The sequence below is a fragment of the Dryobates pubescens genome, chromosome 2 (genome assembly GCF_014839835.1).
Source record: "Dryobates pubescens isolate bDryPub1 chromosome 2, bDryPub1.pri, whole genome shotgun sequence".
In the NCBI taxonomy this organism is placed as follows: Eukaryota; Metazoa; Chordata; class Aves; order Piciformes; family Picidae; genus Dryobates; species Dryobates pubescens.
This window is the reverse complement of record NC_071613.1, coordinates 28206034-28227178: the sequence shown is the minus strand read 5'-3', so window position 1 is coordinate 28227178 and position 21145 is coordinate 28206034. Positions and strand designations below refer to the sequence as shown.

The 21145-nt window shown below is 38.2% G+C and overlaps 1 protein-coding gene across 1 annotated transcript in view; it reads left to right on the top strand.

The window, feature by feature from the left end:
- The window catches only part of PARD3B (par-3 family cell polarity regulator beta), a 439781-nt gene that overhangs the window by 289065 nt on the left and 129571 nt on the right, over positions 1–21145 (top strand). The window contains exons 17-18 of the mRNA XM_054173397.1: positions 3048–3254; positions 4221–4455. Of these exons, the coding sequence (XP_054029372.1) occupies positions 3048–3254; positions 4221–4455 (442 nt within the window). The remainder of the gene's footprint in view (positions 1–3047; positions 3255–4220; positions 4456–21145) is intronic.

The window sequence follows — 21145 nt, the reverse complement described above, 5'->3', positions numbered from 1 at the left end:
TACCTGCAAGGGTAAGGCAGTCCTAAATGCAGAAGTGAAGAGGTTCTGAGAGGCACAGGGAATGGAAAATTCACTATTTGGGATCTGGTACTTGTTCATGACAGAGTCTTGTGCATTTCTCTGCAAAGCATCCAGTACTAGATACTGGGTGTGAAAGCAAGTGGACTGGTCTCCCTTCTTAGGGAAGCTCCTCAGCTTCTGTATCTTCACTTGTGCACTAGTATGCTACTACTGCAGCCTTACAATGAAAGAAAACAGGACTAAAAGCTGAATTGCAAAAATAGGAAGTTCTCAATGAAAGCTCTGGAATTTCACCTGTGTTCAGATTATTCTTCATAGGTGGATTTTGATGGTAATAGTGTGAAACTTCAAGTGTTTCTAGTGGAATTGCAGATTAAATTATTACAGTCTTAGAAAGGGACAACCAAGTGCTTAATAGTAATCTGTTACTAAAGGTTCTCAGGGTTTTCTTAATAGATGAGAACACTTTTTAAATGGTAAAACACAGAAAGATCAGAGATTCAATTTTCTTTGCCAGCAAGGGAGAAATATAGCTAGTACCTTAAAGGTAACACATTATATGATGATGTAAGAATGATGTGACCATAAGCCAATTCTATTTCTTTTGGGAACATTAGGGGGGAAAAATGGATAAATATGTTTTCCAAGGTAGTGGTGTTCTGAATTTACTTGGTAGCCAGCGTTCTGCATCTTGTTTCTTTTTTCCTGTTTCTATTAGCAAAGTTAAAACACTACATGAAAGTCACCGTGTTCTCTTTGCAACAGAAAGTTATTGCTAGTTATTGTGAAAATTAATTCCTCAGGGGAACTTTCATGTGTGGACTAAATACAAAATTAATCTGAGTTTCCCATGAAATTATTTAAGGCAAGTATTGTTGGGCAAAGAACCTTTTTGTGGTAACCCTTATTGAATTAGATAGTATGGACCTAAACACTTCACCACAGTGTGTGCAGGGCAAACCGCAGTGAGACTGAGCAGACATCTCGCTTTCTGGTACATGCAACAGGTGAGCGTGTCACCCCAAACCTTACGTACTGGCTTGGACTTTCTTGGGAATGTCCTTCATATGTTAAGAGTAGTCTTCCAGTTTAAGTAATTGGCTTAGCTTTATAAAAGACAGGCTCTAACTGGCATTTAACCTGAGACATTGTTCTTTCAAGTAATAAAACTTAGGACACTAAATTGGTGTAGTATGTCTTGCACAGGTCTTTAGCAGTCACTACACTGCCTGCTGCTGGAGGTTAGGCTGTGGCAACTGCTTGCTTCCAGATGCCATAGACGCCTTTAAACAACCCTCAGTACAGGTGGTGCACTGGGTGCCTGCTGCCCACAGAGGTAGTCGCTGTAGCCCTGGCATGCTTTCCTCCTGCTCTGCCCAGACGGCACTCAGCTTAGGCCTGCAACTCAGTCTGACTGAGAGCACCGTTTTCCCTGGGCTGCTGCAGCTCGGCAACACTCTGCCAGATGTACCTCTGTGTCCTATCTTCTGCTAAGCAAGCCAAGAAAGCTGTCTTTTAGCTGAAAAACAAGAAAGCTCTTTCTCTGCTGATCAGAGCAGCTTTGACTTTGCCACTTTTTACTGTGATTATGCTTCCCTTGCTCCTTCTCAGCCTGGGATAGACACCACAGTGCCTTTTACTAATGCACAAATTCTTAGTGATTTTAAGCACCTTTGTGTTGTATGAAAGTTGTTGTAACTCCATTTTAGCACTTGCTAATCTGGCAATAATGATAGTCTCCAGAATGGCAGCTAGTAAATGAAAGAAGTTTGCACTGTGTGACAGAGCAACCAGGCTTCCCTTAGACTTGTCTCCAAGTGCACCCCTGCACCACCGCCCCATATTTTCATCTGCATTTTAGTCCGTAGGTAAGAAGTGTAAACTGCTTTATGTAAACACTACTGGCAAGTCTCTGCTGCCAATTCTTGACTTTTTTTCCTTTTAAGAAGCCACTAATTACTATTTTAGTTCAGAAATACTTGTACTCCAGGATGCTGAAATTCCAGCCTATATGACTAACATACATGTCTTTTCTGTGGTCCTGGGATGTCTTCAGGCATGAAAGTATAATGACATGTAACATGAAGGCCTTCTGTTCTTGTATTATCCTGTTGCTTATGTTAGTATCACTTGAAAGTTGAAAATAAAAACATTTGTGTTCTCAGGCACAGAAAGTATATTGCAAGGCCAAGTCTATTTGTTCCTCAGTGCCTAAGTGTCACATTTACTGGTCTAACATACAAAAGCATAAAATGTGTGCAGTCTTTTTTGATGTAGCATGTATTACTTGAACTTTTTTTCCTTTATTCTATTATCATCATATTAATGCTAATTAACACTAATGCTGTCACAAAATGCCTTTCGAAGGTCAGATAGTCAAACATTCAAAGAAAGGAAGTGCTTTTTTATGCTTGTAAACAAGGAAAGAGGCAGCAACAGCATTTGTTAAGCAGTACTTTGCTGGAAATACTTGTTTCTTGAATAACCTACTATATATGTTGATATCATAGCACCAGTTTCAGCTTGAAGAAAAAGGCTTGATAAGACTGTGAGAGAACTAATAATATCTTCTCACAGGAGAAATGTGTTTGAAAATATCAGCCATTCATACAGCCTGACTCACTCTGAAAACCAAAACATTAGTGTAGCAGTGTTTGGTTTTTTGAGTCTAATGATAATGTTCTCCTTGAGACTGTTAGTAGTGTCCAGTTAGATATCTCTTTCAAAGGGGCAAGAAGCAACCTCATCCTTATCACTGGTGTAGACTTTGAAGTGACACAGAGTGAGCAGATACTGCCCGTCACTGTTGTCAGGTCTGTAAATTATGTGACATTCCTTCCAAGTCTTAGCCGGGATATCTACTGAACTAGCTTTCACTTGATGTTATTTATTTATTTTTTAATTACACTGATTGCATACTACTTCAAAGGCCCCAAGTAATAAAGTACACAGTTAAGATACCTGGCTGACTAGTTTTGTTTTTCTGTATGATTTTAGGTATAAAATCTTAACTACTTGTTTTCCAGACACTTCTGGCAAAGATTTTGGTCCTACTCTGGGACTGAAGAAGTCCAGTTCTCTCGAGAGTCTTCAGACTGCTGTGGCTGAAGTTAGGAAAAATGAACTCCCTTTTCACAGACCCAGACCTCATGTGGTCCGTGGTCGGGGGTGTAATGAAAGTTTCCGAGCTGCCATTGACAAGTCTTACGATGGTCCTGAAGATGGAGAGGAGGGTATGTTGCTAATGACATGCTTATTGAGGGAGCCACATCCAATTAGCACTGCTGAGAGCCAACTCAATAAAACTTATAAGCAAGTACTTTAGTCAAATTGAAGCTGATCACATTGTAAAAGTGTCTTCTTCTGAATAGAGCTGTCTTTGCAGTAGCCTATCAAACCTTGATGGGAATGTAAAGTCTTTCACTGACCTTGTTTGGGGCAGGAATGAGTTGGAGGATTTACAATTCAATCCTTAAATAATTATAATTTTTTACTTCAACAAGCAGATGAATTATTCAGGTTATGTTAAAAATTATATTTTTTTGTTTGACAGAGCTGCCTACAGTTCTGTCTTCTCTGACTGGAAAATTTGTTTCCTGTTATAGGCAAAGCAAGAGTGTATCAATAGCACCCTGCTGCTCTTTCTTTCACTATGGGCTTATAGACTCTAGTCTGGAAATACATTTCCTTTAGCACAAGACTTTGCTTGGATCCTGAGCTTCCCAGACAGAAATAACACAACTCTTCTCCAGCCAGATAGAAGAGTTTATTTCTTGTCCAACCATTAAATTAGAAAAATTCCAAGGAGTGAATGAGATAATTTTGTTACATAGGTTGGTTATGGCAGTCACCAGAATTTCTTGTTGAAGTAAGCTCTCACTGCATCCCAGCATGTCAGTTTTCCTAAGCTAATGGAGGTTGACAAGGTAGATTTCAAACAGAGTGGAGTTTTGCCATGTCAGGTTTTTTGTGTCAGGAATAATAACTAGAAAATAAGTCATTAAAATAACTCTGTATTTAATTTACAATAGAAAGCTGCTTGAATTCACTAGATATGTTTAGTCTGCTTTTTAAGTTATTCATTTGAATGAGTAAGTGTGAGTCATTTGAACACTTTATAGACACTTAAGCTGTGTTTCATGTGTTCATATTTTGGTGGCCCCTAGCCATCCTCACTGTTTCTTTTTCATTCTGTGCAGATGGTTTCTCTGATAAGAGTTCTCACTCTGGTCAAGAAGCTCAGAACATGGAATCTCCCCCTCCAGGGAATCCTGAAATAGAAGATGCTGAATCCAAAGCAAAAAAGGATAAAAAAAATAGAGAGAAAGAGAAGAAAAAGGAAAAGGGCAAATCTAAAATCAAAGAGAAGAAGAGGAAGGAAGAGAATGAAGATCCAGAAAAGAAAAAGAAGAAGGGCTTTGGTGTCATGTTGAGGTATGTAATTTTAATAAGGAAAACAGCCACTCATTCTCATTATAATACAAGAAACAACTGATACTCTTTAAAAGCAATGGAGAAATTATTTCACTTGGACTCAAAGTAATGTTTATGTTATTTAAAAAGAAAGCAGTTTATACTTATACACCAAACTTGTAGCTGAGGCAGAAGACATTTGGCAGATAAAATGTCTTTTTGTGCCTTTGAAATTCATACCCATATGTCAGAAAAGATTCAAGGTTTCAGGCTGAAAACAAAAGTGTGTCGAGGGGGAAGGCTTTGTGGGGAATGTTTCTGAGTAATACATGCCCCACTCCCACACTCAGACATTTACCTTCTCTTCCCTTGCTTATCTGCTTCCTTTATGAGCTTTGGGGAGAACAAGGTTGCTTGTATAACTGTAAACAGTGATAAAATCTTTGCCTCATAGCTTCAGCATTTGCCTGCAGTGGTTGAGAGCTCACTGTCCTCCCTGCCCTTTGTTGCCATAGGTACTCTGTTGCTGTCACTGCCGCCTCTGGTACCTGTTTACTTTATTGAGGGTTAGAGTATTTTCATTTAAGTAGATCTCTGCAGTTAATATACAATATGTGAATAAAATGTAATGATCACCTGGAGGAAATTAGACTGTATGACCATGTAGTTACTTGTGGCACTGAACACTTGATGTTAGCTTTAGAAGGCTATTGGTGTTTCTTAGCATGCTGGATTGTAGATAAGCCAGATACATACAGAAGACACAACCATTGCATAGGCAAAGATACATTTAATTAGTAATCTAATAAATTTAGCTGCAGGATCACTCATTTGCAGTGATACTCATTAGGACAGTGACTGCATTGCAAACTTCTGTTGGTATGTCCTCTAAAGTCAAATGGCTTATGTTATATATACACATAGAGGTTTTTAGCTGACTTTATTCCATGTATCCTCAACAAGAATCTTCAAAATTGTCCTATCAACTTTTGAACACTAGAAAGATACTGTAAAAAAAATAGAGAGAGATGCTTATGTACCAAATTTGCATGACTTCAGCAGTTGTTAGTCTTCATAAGATGAGGGTGGGTGGGTGTAGCAGACTGCATTTGAATGGGGCTCTTTAGGAATGCCAAGGAGGCACATACTCACTCCTGTGCATTGCACCTGCATTTGTGTTCATTCTGGTAAAAAAAAGAAAGGGCTTAATATGGAACAGTAGTCAAAACACTGAATAATTAGGGGAGTGACTTCAGTGACTCTTGTGTATCTTAAGCTTTATGTCTGTTTTCATTACTTTTAACTCTTGAATAGGGCTGTTGAAAGGGCAGGGGAATGATACAGAGGTTTGACAAAAACATAAGTATTCTGCTTTATGTATCACTGGCAGATTCGATGTTTGAAGTGCGAAATCTTACTTATAGGGGTGTGATGTCTGAGCCAGAAAAAATATGGGATGACATCAGAATCCAAAACAAGAGATTGTAGTTGACAAAAAAAAATCTGATAATGATCCATGTGCAAAGCTGGGAACAATAGGTTACCATTCTTAGTAGTACTCTTCTTCAGAATATATTTCACATTTTGGTTGTACATGAGCTGTATACATCTGTTCTTTTCAAAAGCTTGCTTTTTATTTAGATTGATAGTTTCCCCAGCAGACAGTAATTGTTAGTAATGTTTATTTATCTGTATGGCAGCACAGAATGGGTATTTCTATCCCACACCATTGAAAATCTCTGCAAAGCACGCAAAGATGGAAGCAACAGGTTATTATGGACAGAGTAGGAGTTATTTGTAAGAGCTAATGGTTCAGCTGGGAGTTTTCTGTGCCTTCCCCATTGTTTCTTCCTAGAATTTATAAAATTGTTCTTGAAAATAAATTCCTTCCTGAGAAGGTAAGAATCCTAGGGAATCCTACCCATGATAAAGTGAAGGAAGGGTGTTGACCTGTAAAGTCTGAACAACATCAAACAGTGTGAGTTTACAAAAGAACTGGGAAACACGTGCCCTGCTTGAGATGAGCAAAACCAGGCAGGTGTTTTTTCAGGGAGAAACTGCTGTGGATGACATAGAAAAGCAAACATTATTTGAATGTTTTAAAAATAAATAACAGGAAACTACTGAAGAGACTTACTGACCAAATACTAGATTCCAGAGATACTTTTCAAACCAGAGTTTTGCAGTAATATGAGGAGCGAGTGTCAGAAAGGATAGGGAGGAGATAAGTGCAGTAAGGAGGTTTGAATGTTTGAGTATTTTAGCAGTATGGATGGAAAGAAACAGCCAGATTTTTATTTTTTTATGACATTGTAGAGATAAAAATTGGCATGTTTTACTGGTAGAACATCTGTGGAAGGAAACAGAAGCTGAAGACAACAAAGTTGTGAGCTTCTGCAGCAAGCAAGGTGACTGCTAATTCCTGGTAGTTTAAGAGAAAGAAATAGAAGCATTTAGAAACAGAGATGAGCTCAGTTTTTGACATGCTGAGTTTAAATTGGAAGGGGAACCTGCCATAAAAGGCATTAGAAATATAAACACCATAAGGGAGCAGAAAGCTGGATGGAGAAGGAAATCTGTAGTGTAGCTTTTGTAAATCTGACGGTAGTTGTACTGTGGTCCCCCATGTGAGAGACCACCAAAATGAGGAAGAAGGACCAGAGCCCCAGACAGACTGACAGGAGAGGCAGTCCCAAGAGGAAAGAAGTTAGGAAAAATATATCCCAGTGGGAATAGGATGTATCTGCCTGGGAATGGGTGATGCCATGAGTTTTTTTAAACTAGTGCACTGACTGTAGCCAGGTAACTAATAGATCTTATTGAGAGCTGGAACTCCACACTGGTACGTTCATATCATTTGTAATTTGTGGGATGCTTTGTTCAGAGCAATTTCAGCTGTGCTTGCATAGTTAGGCTGTCCTGTGTGGATGCGTCCACAGAGGACAACAGACTTGCTGAACCCGTATCAAGACTGAGTTGAGATGAATAGGAAATTATCATCTGTGGCCAGCTCCAGGATCAGAAGGACAGTGAATATATTTTTGAGATCTTGTCAGAAAGGTCAGTGCAAATGAAGATGCATGTGCTTTCTGAGAGTTGACTAGAGGTCATGTATAAAGAACAAAAGAAAGCAGAATTTGAGGCTAAAGCAGCTGCTGAAAGTGTCACACTTGCCTGTGGTGGGATTTTTGTGCAATACCTTTTGGGTCATGTGTATAAAACTCTCACAAGTTTTAGCTTGATAGTATGTCCGTGTGAATTAGCTTGTTTCTGTCTTATAATCGATAACAAAGCATTGTAAGATATTAAAGCCAGACTCGAGGATTTATCTGTAGTACAAGAGGCACTGAGCTTTAATCTTTTGCGTCTGAGCTTTTTGAGCATATTGGAATTGCTTCTGCATTGGGGGTTTACTTTTTTTTTTTTTTTTTCTTTTTTTTTTTTTTTTTTTTTTAATTTAACAACAGAAAATAGCAAAGCTGTTAGCAGTTGCTAACAGATTTCGCTTAGTGCCTCATCTGTTGCTCAGCTGCTATTTACTTGTAGTTCCTGGTCTTTTTTTACACATATGAAAGGAAAAAAAAAAAAAAAGCTTGCTTTCCTGTGAAGCTTTTCCTGGATTGAAGCTTTTTTTAGGTGGCTGTGATTCAGTGAGACCATCAAGAAATCATGCTTTTATTTTTTAAATTACTGGTTTCTTTTAAATCCTGTTTGTTTCACCTGGTATTAACTGGAATTCTTGGCTGCAGCATTTTAATGACTGTGGCACTTAGAGCAAAGTAGGTTAATATACTGGAGATTTGAAGTGCAGATGACACTGGTTATCAGTGATTAGTTAAATCTCTGTAATCTAAAGTACTGTTGTACTGTAGTGCAAATTGAACAGTGTTTGTTTTCCTGTTCAGCTGGTTCTGATGCATGTATTTCCAGCATTTAGTACTAGATGTGTGTGTGCACTGTCCAAAGAATAACAAAAGTTGACTCTCTTAACTGTTTGTATGTAACATTGGCTAAGGAGCATTGTTTCACTTTTTGATATTTTCTGGAACATTGGACTATCATAGCTCACTACATAACCTACTGGCAGACAACAGATACCAAACTGAATTGATATTGTATATCAGGAAAAGAGTTTCATTAAATACTTTGATGTTTGAAGCTGTGACTAGAGGTATGCTGTAGTCTCAGGAAAAAGCCATTGTCTAGCATCTGTGCTGAAACTCTTTTGGAAGAGATAAAACACTTGGTTCTGTGCAGATATCTAACAGTGGCAAGATTATGCAATGCCACGTTAAATTCTCAATTCATTGCTTTTCTTACTTTGAGCTGACTGATTCCTTTAGGACACTGAGCCTTGAGGAGGAGACTTCTTGACCTCAGATGAGCTTCCCTGTACTTTCTGAAGGTATTTTGCATTCTCTTGAGAAACAGCGTGAATATTTGTGCCTTTACTAGGATGATTAAGGGACTGGAGCATGTGCCCTATGAGGAGAGGCTGAGAGACCTGGGGCTTTTTGGTCTGGAGAAGAGGGATTTTATAAATGTTTATAAATATCTGAGGGCTGGGTGTCAGGAGGGAGGGGACAGGCTCTTATCAGTTGCACCCTGTGATAGGACAAGGGGAAATAGATATAAACTACCGCACAGGAGGTTCCACTTCAACATGAGGAGGAACTTCTTCACTGTGAGGGTTGCCAAGCACTGGAGTGGGCTCCCCAGGGTGGTTGTGGAGTCTCCTTCTCTGGAGACTTTCAAGACCTATCTTGATTCATTCCTGTGCAACCTGCACTAGATTCTATGGTTCTGCTCTGGCAGGGGGATTGGACTCGATGATCTCTGGAGGTCCCTTCCAACCCCTATCATCCTGCAATCCTGTGACTAAAGGTAGTGTGTAGAATCACTGGTTTATAACCTTCAAAAGCCTTGTGTGGTGGTTCTGTAGGCTATTTGTAAGGGTTATTTAACCCATTGGTGTAAGGTGTTAGAAAACGTTGATGCTGAGCACTAATGCAAAATGCATTGTCACTTACCACTCGGAATGCAAAACCCAGGTGTTAACTAAAAAAAACCCTCTAAATAATTATTCCTCAGTTTGTTATGTGGTGAACTCCAGTTATTGAATTTGTGATCTGTATTTATTTAACTGCTTTGAAATACTATAAAAATATTCTTTTCGAACATAGGTAGGCTTAGCATTGGTTTCTAAATTAACTTGGAGAAAGACTAAACATTAAAATCACTAGAGGAATGTGACCTCTGCTTTGCAGTGCTGCTCTGTATCCTAATCCCTTAGCAGTTGTTACAGTCCTGGCATATAATAAACATAAGTCTATGGCTCTCTCGCTACCTTTTCCAGATAGTGATTGTAAAAATTCTGGGCAGCCCTTTCAGCTTTATGGGTACGAAGGTAAGTTAGCTAATGGACTGCAGACATACCAATAGCATTTTAATATCTAGCTCCCTCAGGCAGAGACCAGTAGGCTGAAGTCATAATTCTTTTGTGCTATAAAATTCTAAGATCAAGTATGTAACTGGTGACTCACAGTCACCATTTTTTTTGCCAAACTGGAGTGCAGTAGAGGAACACCCTTTCATTCACTTAGATTCTTGTTTCCACACTGGATTCAGGATTAAAAAAGCCAACCTCCTTCATGGAAGTCAACTCTTGCAAACATGACTTCACTAGTTCACTAGGAAATATTTTCAAATTTAATATAGGTGGGAAAATGTCTGTCCCTCACAAATACTGCACATCAACCACAACTGGCATATTTGTGTATGTATACATGTAACTGTAAGCCCAGGAAGCAAGAGTGTGTGTATATGTGCATATTAGTTACATTTGCTTTTTCCTCTTCAGAAAGAGTGCACTTTCCCACACAATAGTTCATCTTAAATTATTTACCTTCCATTTCACAATATGTCATGAATATTTTATTTTTGTCCTCTTAATTTGCCAATTTTCCTCTGAGCTAAGTGCCTTAGTGTTTTTAATTTTTCATTCTAGTAGGAAGACAGAAATGACCCTTTTTTCATTATTACTGTTATAGGCCTTGCACACAGAATGACACTTTCTACAACCACCACTGTTGCGCCTGTAATGGTATTGCAGGGTAGATGACATAATATACAGATATTGACTTCCATTAAGTATAGCAATATGATAACTTATGGAGAGATTTTTTTTTTCCAGCTCTGCATTGCCCTAAGAAGTTGAGCATTGTAGAAGAAAAGTTAGCAATAAAATGAAGAAGGAGCAAATAATAAAGCTGTGATTTGCTACAGAGAGGCAATGTGTATGGCTTTTTAATATGTTTATATGCACATACTTACGGTGCTGGAAATCAGAATGGATATGGATAGATTAAAAAAAAAAATCAACAAAACCAGACCAAAAAAACCCAAGAGTGCATTAAATTATAACTTCATTAGGCTAAAGTTATGTTAGAATATTTTGTTCTCAATAATAAAATTTTCTGGGACGGATCATGCCTGCGTATTCGATATGCAGCAGCAGTTAAAGAGGCAGATGAGTTATTTAGAGGCCTTGATTTCTTTTTGTCTAAGAAAATTCTCACATTTCAAATAAGTAAATTAGTAAATAAAACTCTCATTTCCTTTAGAGAGCATGAGAGCTAGAGGGAGAGGAGATACCTAATCCATTTAATGTATTTTGAGTTTGTTGAATATTTTAAACTATAAAAAGACAAACACTTCAGTTTACATGTATCACTTTTCCTCCACAGTATTGATTCCTCTTTAGCTGCATTCATCATCAGACTAAACCAGAGAAAATAAGGGAGTTATGTACTAAAAATGATCATGTGGACTGCCTACTAAAGACTTATTTGTTTAATTAAGCATCTGTTCTCTTCTTAATATGCATGCATAAATCTCATTAACGTTAGATGTATGCAAGTGCAGTGAAGAAGAATAGACCCCTCACTCTCATTACTGAACTTGGATAACAAGATTTATATTTACTTAACAGATCAGAGCAGAAAGTTCCCTCTGACTATTTAAGAGGACATGAAATTGCAAACTGTTTGCAAGGAGCATGCTTTTTGAGAAACAGTTGCATGTTCATTTCAAGTTGAAATATCATTATTCAAGCCATTAGTAAGGAAAAAAAAAAGGCAGCAGCAAGCTTTGTCTGTAAGAATTTATTTTGTGCCCTAAATTCTGTGACTTGTCTACTTGAATGTATACTTACCTATTCAGTGTTGACCTCTGTGCATGTCACACCTGCTAAAATAAAAGTCCAGGTATTTTCTGGAGGTAGCATATTTCTTGTAAGTGTCTGTCTCTTAGAAAAGCTAAGTATATTTTTGATGAATACTGAACACTGTGGAAGTGTGTTTATCCTTCATTCTTTAGAGTTGGGGCTGTTACTTGTTCTAAAATTGATCTATCTGAGGATAAAACTTGAATTCCAGATTTTCCGTGTATGTTATGGTACATTGAGCATTCCTCTATGTTTTATGGATGCATTATTGTCAAACATCCATGAGAATTTAAAGTCATAGTCACAAGAATTTGCATTAAGGCTTGCTGAGCTGTGTTTTAACCAATAAATACATATTTGACTCAGGAATGCAGCATGGGGTATGAGTTCTATCATGAGATAAAAAAAAACAACAGCAGTTTTTTCTATTTTTCTTGTAACATGAACTTGGTAAATGATGGGGCTAGAGGAGAGACAACAATTAAAAGAGAAATTATATGGAAGGGGACTCCTGACAGAGTGCAAGCAGGTGCCAGTTTGCTAGGTATTGCCATTAACAGCCATCTGTAGACAAAATTAAATGTACTCATCTCACAGAATTATGATTTATGCCAGACAAAGCAGTCAAACCAAAGTAATGTTTGTATTAGAATGTAGAGTCATTGATTAAATGCACATGGCATCTCAAATCCAGTTGACATTTTAAGTTGAAATTATTGCAGACAGGTAGCCATTTATTTAACTATTACTTTTAAAAATGTGTCCTTACTTGTTATTAATAGAATAAAGTCAGACCTGGCCAATATTTCAATAGGCTGACCTTTTGTTTTGCTGACATATAAAAGGAACAAAGCTCCTTTTGGGGGGTAGTCACAATTTCAGAGCACATGAAGTATGCTAGCTTCAGAAAAAACTGACCCCTTTGAACCACTCTGTCTCTTTCTTCCCTCTTCTTTTCCACACAGGATTTTTGAAAGGAAATGCACAAGAGATGGTTTAGGAGATAGGAAAAGAGAGAGGCTTTGTTTCAATGGCCTGCTGTGCTACTGCTTTCTTGGGTGACACTGATTAACTCAGCTGCTTTGAGCCACAGTTGTCCTTAAACAGAAGTTATCCTCAATGCTTAGAAAAAAATAAAGCAACAGCATTTCCCTGCTTCGTAAGATAGTGATTCAGATAAATCTGTTAAAAAATAAATACATTGAAAAACTACTCTGGCTATTCCTATAAAAGGATAGCAGGCATATATTTTTGTTTTTAAGAAAAATAAAATGAAGTAGTAGTAAGCTTCTGTGTGATTTTACCCAAACTAATTTTCCTCTAATCTCTAGGATTCTTCCTTCTCTCTCTGGGGACTTTTTACTGTCTTTCATTTTACTGTCTATCCAGTCTCTTATTTCCCCATATCATCTCTTCATTCTTCTTTTAAACGTTACTGCATACTTTGCCATCCATTTTTAGCAAAGTTTGGTCTGTTCTCTTTTGGGTTGCGGGGGGGAAGGAAGCAAGCTGAGCCCAGTTGCTCACCCCTTCTTGCTGTTGCTAGTGTGTGAGGTGCCAAGCTGGGATTTCCTTCTCTCTGTGCTATCTCCTAGCTACAGATACTCTAACCTTCAGAAAAGCAGTTTGGGATGTAATGCCTCAGAATTATAGTCCATCTTCTACCTTGATTTAATGCCTTCTTACTAGAAAAAATTATTTGGCATTTCAGATTTAACCTGGGTATACTATTATTTTTTTTTTCTTAGCAGATTGTTCGTCTTAATGCCCGTACTCTGTCTTCACAGCAGCATCTTCTTTCTTTCACAAAAGGCCCTACATGGGATATCATCTTTCAGTGAAGCTTGAACCCACTCTGTGGGGAAGTGTCTAAAATTTCCTCACTTCTTACACAACATGCTGAATACCTGACCACACAAAAGAAGTCTCTTCCCTTTCTGCTTGGACTCCTGTTTCCAGATTATGTCAGTCTCTCTTCTGGATCACACTTGCTGGGTCATTGTTCTGACTATTCTTGCCTGTCCCTAACAACACAGCACTAACTTTTTCTCCTTCCCACTTTGGTCATCATTAACAGACTTGTGCAGTAACACATTGCTCAAGCAACCATGAACACTTACAACCCAGCCTGTCTTTGCAGCACACTTTCTACTGAAACATGTTGCAGTGTATATGGGCATTTCATATAGTCCTTCAGCCTCCCTAAGATTTTCTTCTGCTGTAACAATTCCATGATGTAGATGGACGTTAGCAGGACTAAATGAGTGATGAAGTCAGGTTTTATATCCTTTCCACCCCAGCTTCTGCCTTCTGTCTCTGTCCACCAGTAGTAAGCAGGTAAAGTCTTTACAGCTTCCTGCTCAGCTCTGCATTTGGCTGTGTCCCATGCAACTCCACCTCTCCTCATTTGTTTTTAATCTGTCAGGGCATAAATGCAAAGGTGTAGGACTGATCCATACCCAGCAGCGCTTGCTTCTTCAGCTGTTTACTTCAGAAGGTAACTAGAGTTAGCTCCACCTTCTTAACTCCTCCAGTCCTCCATCCTGTGGTGATGCTTGTTTGTCACCAGGTTTCTGCCAATGTTAGTTTTTTGTCCTCTTTTTACTGTGCTCTGGGTACCAGGCTCTCCTGTCCTAGATGCCACCCAGCTTATGCAGAGCTTTGGCTAATAAGCCTAGCAGTGTATTGCTTCTACTCTGCACCTTGTCATGAGGGACATCTGCTCTGATTTTCCTTTGGTCATGATGCTGCATTGTCTTTACCATAGAAGTCAGTTGTGCTGTTGAGTGCTCCCTCACAAATACTTACGTTCAAAGAGCCTTCCCCCACTTGTTTCCTTCATTCAGGGGAAGTATGTCTCTAGAGTCTTGGCTTGCACCTGGGGCATTGGAGAGAATTCGATCTTAACTGTTTAGAAGTCTTTCAATAATTCCTAGTGGTGAAATGACAATGTCTTCTTCCTTTTCCCTTTATATTCTTGAAACCTCCTATTTAGAATAGAATAGAATAAACCAGGGTGGAAGAGACCTTCAAGATCATTGGGTTTCTGTTCTGTTTGATTGGGGGTTTTTGGGTTTGGGGTTTTTTTTGCTTGTTTGTTTCATTTTTTTGTTTTGTTTTGTTTATTATTGTTGAGAAGAAACAGTAAAGGATGAATAAAAAGGAAACCTGAGCAAATATAAAGTGTTCGCCAAAGGCTGTCATAAACAGAAGTGTCATTCTTCATGTGTGTGTATGTGTATATATATTTATATTATATAACCTCTGAGATATTTGTCATTGCCAGTTTAGGAATTAAGAAAGAGTAATAATGTCTTAAAGGTGGACTCACAAGGTGAAGCACTGTCTGTTCTGTGTGTATATGTACTACAAGGTACATAGGCCACGGAGTACCTGATGTAGTTCTTTAGCATTTAAGTTCAGTATTGGGTTTGAAGTAATGAACTGCATGCCTGTGCTATTCATTGTCTGTTATTTGAAAGTAGTGAATACCTGGCCTCACACTAACCCCAGATTATCAGGCTGGTTGGTACTAATGTGTAAATAGAATTGTAAAGCTTATTTTCTGGTGACAGAAGGCCAGTGCTGCTGTCTGCTATTTTGTTTCTAGCCAAAGAATCCTAGTGAGTAATGAGTCGGGCACTGTTCACTTTACCTCTGTCATCTTTTGGTTGGTTGGTTGGGGTTTTTTTGTTATTTGGGGTTTGGAGGTTTGGGGTTTTTTGGGGGGGGAGGGTGGTTTTGGTTTTGTTTGGTGTTTGGTTTTGTTTTGGTTTTTTTTTTAGCTTTTCTCTAATGTGGAAATCTGTATTACAGTAGCTTACTATAACAGACATCCTAATGTTCTGGTTTTAATTAAAATTAGATTGAGGAAATAAACAATTCAAAGAAGTTAGCTTTCCTTCCCCTACCCTCTCCCCCCTGCTCCAAATATGCTTTCCATATCCTCTTCTGCATTTGAGAGTGCTTTTTTCCATTCACACACTGTTGAATTGTCCAGCTTCCCTAACAAATAGTGAGGAAGGTATGTAAAGGAAGCTCAGTTTCATTCATTTAATCTTCATAGCAATACATGGTTTTAAAAATATTGATTTTTGTCTGTTTCTTTTGATGCAGTCTGCACTGTAAAACACAATTTTTAATGTAGAAACTTTGCCAAAACCTGCAGTCAAACCACACTGCTCTTGAGAAAGAATTTCTCTATACAGCTGCAGATGATTTTTACTATGACTAGAATATATACACACAGGTACTGGAGAATGAAGTGAACTGAGGTAAATTACTCAAGATGAAATCAGCAAATATTTCTTTCCTTTAAAAAGGCATATTATTATAGTTGTCATGCTGCAATAAGTTAATGTAACTCTTCATCTCTGAAGACCTCCGCCCCATCTTTTTCTTAATGAATCCCTATTTAGGCTATTTTAGCTTGGTTGCCATTTGTGGCTTCCCAAGCAATCAGTCATCTACAGCAATAGAGGGTGCTGTGGGCAGGCTTAGGCAGAGCTCCAAGAGTTCTGGGCTGAAATGATAAAATCATAGAATGCTTTAGGTTGGGTGGGATCTTTAAAGGTCATCCAGTCCAATCCCTCCCCATCTGGAGTGAGCAGGAACATCTATAACTAGATCAGGTTGTTCAGAGCTGTGTCCAGCCTGACCTTGAATGTTTCTGGGGATGAGGCTTTTACCATCTTTCTGAGCAGCCCTTTCTAGTGTTTCACCACTCCTCATTAGTTGTGCTAATTTACCACAGTCTTTTCCCTGCAACACAGAAGTAAGTGAAAGTAACATACACCAAAAAAACCCAAACAAACTCTGGGTTGAGATTAAGAGTTGAGATAAGACTTTAATATAAATGAGATAATATGATGCACAATTACCTTAGCCTATTTGCAGAAAGCAGCAGCAAGCAGAAAGTAGCAAGCTAAAAACCCAAGCCAGGGAGCTACTCCCCCATGCCTTCCTGTTCAGCTGTAATCCCATAGGAAGAGAGCCGACACCCAAAAGCTGGAACTGGAACAGGAAGCCTCTCATGTTACAATCTGAACTTCAAGCCCCACTTTGTCCCAGCCAGCTCTTTAATTTTGAAATTAGCATGCCAGCAGCATGGAATTGAATATCTGCAGCAGATTCAACTTAACCTGTTGACACTAGCCTAAATCTCCCCTCTTTTAGTGTAAAGCCATTATTACCCCTTGTCCTGTTGCAACAGGCCCTACTACAAAGATTGTTCCCATATTTCTTATCGGCACACTTTAAGTACAGGAAGGCCACATTAAGGTCCCCCTGCAGCCTTGCCTTCTCCAGGCTAAACAACCCCAATGTTCTCAGCCTGTTCTTGTAGAGGAGATGCTCCATCCCTCAGATCATTTTTGTGGCCCTCCTCTGGACCCACTCCAACAGTTTAATATCCTTCTTGTGCTGAGGGGTGCCAGAGCAGATTCAGTACTCCAGGTGAATTCTCACCAATAATGGTTCAAGAAGATATGTAGAGAAATTTCTAGGTATAGATCTCTGAATTGTCACTGCAAATAGTAGTGCTACCTGCTTAGTTTCTGCATGTGAGATATTTGCTAATTTCAATAAATACAAAGTGGAAGTTGTATTTATGTATCTGTAGTAGGAATGCTGCTGATGTTCTGCAAGACCTGTAAATCCTGTGGTGGTTCTTTGTAATCTGCGTAATTTGTTGATTTGCCTGTGAATTATGGTGCATCCAGTGAGTGGTGAAAACTGGGCTGCTGTGCAAGCCAGCTAATTCTGAGTTGATAACTGGCTATATCCCCCAGTGGTGTAATAGAGCGAACTTGAGTTTGTTGCATCTCCTACAAGGAAATTGCTATTAAAAATTTGTGTTGTAGAGATATTTCCATGTTTTACAAAGACTTACATGTGTCTGCATGTTTGGAGGGGAGGAAAGAAGCCATACATACAAAATGTGTGTTCTAGAGGTCAATTAGAAGCACACCGAGCTTTAGACCGTCTCAAGTATGCTAGCAAAAACATTCCAACATTTATTTAGTTCATCTGAAGTATTTATTCTGAATTGAATAGAAGCTATCTTTGTCTTATGGGAGTATCCAGAGAAAAAGTTGTTGTTTTTTTATTTTGGGCTAGAGATTAAATAAATTAAAAGATGATGTTCCTGTCTTAGTGGGAAGAAAGCTCTTTTGAGAAGTGTGTTGTTTATGTGTGTAGGTTGTGTGTACAAATCATACATCACACGTGGAAGCTCAAAATGTTCTACCTTTGCTATTTTAAGCTGTTAACCTGTGTTTGTATGGAACTAATGGATTAGCACATAAATCTTTTAAAGTATTGTATAATTAATTTCCAGAATGCCAGGTAAAGGCTGGGTCTCTTTCTGTTCTTTGTAATGAGAACAGCAAAAGGTTAGGAGAGGAGGTGGTGGATTTACATGCTTGAGGACTATAAATACCCTAGGGGAGAGGAATAAGGAGATGCTTAAGGACTACATAAGCTAAAAGGAGCTTCTTTACAGTAGAACAGTCTTGTCATATCACTATATATATCACTCATCTTCTCAAGGACACAGAGGCACTCAAACATGTTGAAACAGCCCACTTCTGAAGAAAAGCATGTTTGACAGAGTACTGTAGTAATGGCTTCATGGGATACCAAGACCATTTGTTGATCTTGGCTGTCAGTTCATTGTCTTTCTCAGCCTTTGTTTATTTTGTATACATCAGCCATTCACTGAGTACCTTGGGACACAAATTGCCTGTAATAGATGAAATTTACTGGTCAAAGTTTAAGTCACCCTCATGAGGCTGTTTGGCTGTGATAGCATTGGTTTCTGTTAGCTTTGGTATCCAGTTTTTTTTCACTACTGTTGTAATGTCTTCACATAATAATTAAAGCTTAATCAAATGTTCTGCTGTAGCTGTTTCAGGTAGATGGCAGCTTTGTGAATTGTGAGGAATCATATATGTTGTATGTAGAAAATGCAAGTCAGACTGAAACTGGGACCACACTCTTCTGTAGGGAGAAATCCTTGCTTAGGGGACTAACATTTTATGTTGTCCATCAGTGTTTAGACCAGCTCCATCCTTAAGTTTCCACAAAGTGGAAAATTATGTCTAGGTTTCTGTTTAATAACCCACATGCAAGGCAGATACAGACCTAAAACCTACAGATATAAAGATCAATATGGAAACATGCAATATAAAACAGAGGAAATTTCATATACAGCAGTGATCAGAGAAGGAGAAGTACAAAATCAAATTAGTTACATAAACTGTCATGCTAATTTATAAGCTAAAAGGAGAAGACTTGAAATGAAGCACTGAAGTATGAGGGTTTCACTCTGTAAATATTGACTTAAAATGAGCTTTAGAAAGCAATAGAAAAAATAAATCCAAATTATGCTTGGTACCCTGCTCAAGGTCTCAGTTTCGAAGGCTGAGCAAACAGAAGAGAAGGAGACTGAAAACATTGGGGAGAAGGGCAAAAACAAAACCAAAATAAAAAGAAGCCAATAACCTAGAAAGCACCTTAAATTGATATGGTGTCTGCATACAGATAATTGAAGCTATGTGATTTAATTAAAATTACCAAGTGGATGTTGCTATCAAGATTGAGACAGGGAGGCTTAAACAGAATTTCTCGGAATATATATAGGGAATTTTTAGAGCAAGATAAGAAAAATAACAGTTTAACTCTCTGATATAGAGAAAGGCAGTCACTGAAGAACAGCTTAAGCTGTAGGCATTTTCCAGGACCCCTGGGTACCAAATTTCAAGGATAACCAAATGCTCTATAAAAGCATCTTGTGATCAATTGTATTGAATGGTACAGACAAGTTGGATTGAATCAGCACAGATGACAATCCATCTGGCTGTGCACAGAAAGATCATTATAGATCTTTAATATGGCATTTTTCAGTTCAGTATCTGTCCATTTTTGAACCTGAACTTGGAATAGCTGTGTTGGTCTCTTGAAAAAACAGAACTTATAGTGTAGCAATTCTGAAACACAGAACAAAGAATGCTGTGAGTACTATAACAAGCAGGTTTTATAACCTGTTTCTTTTGAAGTGCAGCTAATATTTGTGCACTTAAATTTCAACTGAAAAATTCCAGAAGCTCAGACTAAATTTGCATGACCAGTGTTGAGATTGAGGGTCAAAATGTTTATTGTTTCTTGACAAAAGTGGAATGAATAGGGATTAATTGCACAAGTGATCAGACCTGATTGCAGAAAATTAAATAGAGATGCCAACTTTGGCAGAGCATAGTGATCAGAAGGAAGGATTTGAGGAACCTAAATAACCAACAGTTATTTCAAAATAGTGGAGAGCATCCTGGAGCCTGTCAGTCTTCCTGAAGTGAAAAACAGCAGATGTCTCAAAGATACATGGATGGGTCTTAATCAACAGAATTACAAATGTTTTGCTTTGTGGCAAAATTTTCTAGGTCTGAGTCAAAGCCTGCTGAACTTCATGCAAGTCTTGTACTGGGCTGAGATTCACCTAGTGTTCCCAAGTACATGCAAGCTGTCAGACTGAAGTGAGCCAGTGTAAAGCTGTGACTATTGCTTTTTTCCTTTAGGTTGTAAGGGTGTAGGAGAATTCATTCTAGTCCCAGTTCTGTGTAGACTGTGGAGCGATGAATATGCTTTCAGACTTACTGGGGAGATCCTAGCTTGAAATTGAGAGCCTGTAAGGTCCGCTTTTTCCCTGAATAGTGAACCTGAAAAAGGTATATTGAGGTTCTGTATTTCTTTCAGTAACTCAGTTTCAGATGTGAGTTGTAGTTTTTGGGGGGGGGTTGTTGTTTGTTTGGGTTTTTTCCGGAAATACTTTATGATAGATAATTCTGAAAACTGCAGTCTAAACTTACAGATATTTCTGGTACTCATTTATTCTCACTGGTATACAAAGATTTCAGATACTAAATTCTTCCTTTAGCTGCATCTTTATAGTCCCATTCTTTTGACTTGTGTTATACAGGAATAATTCCAGATGGTATTTAGCCTTATCATTCATGAAAAAGAAAAAAACAAAAAAGGTAATTTTTTTGTCTGTTAGCTTGTTCAGGGCTGAAAGCAGTACAAAGTAGGGAAAATCTAATTCTGACTGAATTCCCAAAGTAAACCAGTTTGTGAAGAGCCATTTCTGCCATGCAACGCTCAGTCTTGGGGAGGAAACAGGGGTTTTTGTCCCTGAGAATTTTTAGATTTCTATACATTATTTTGTGGGTTGAGCTAACAGTACCAAAACTCAAATGTTCCTCACGGGACAGTTCTGAAAAATAAAACCGGTGCGTCAGTTGAAAATACTTGGGTTTACTCTCACTTTTTACTTTAAGAGCCTTTTAATAATGAATCTGAAGGGTCACTTTGTTTAAAATCCATTGTAACTTATTGTGAAAATACACCAAAATGTGACAATTAAAAAAATAATTATTTTTGACACTACTGAGAAACAGAGAAAAATTTCTTACTAAAAAAAAAGTAAGTTTATGA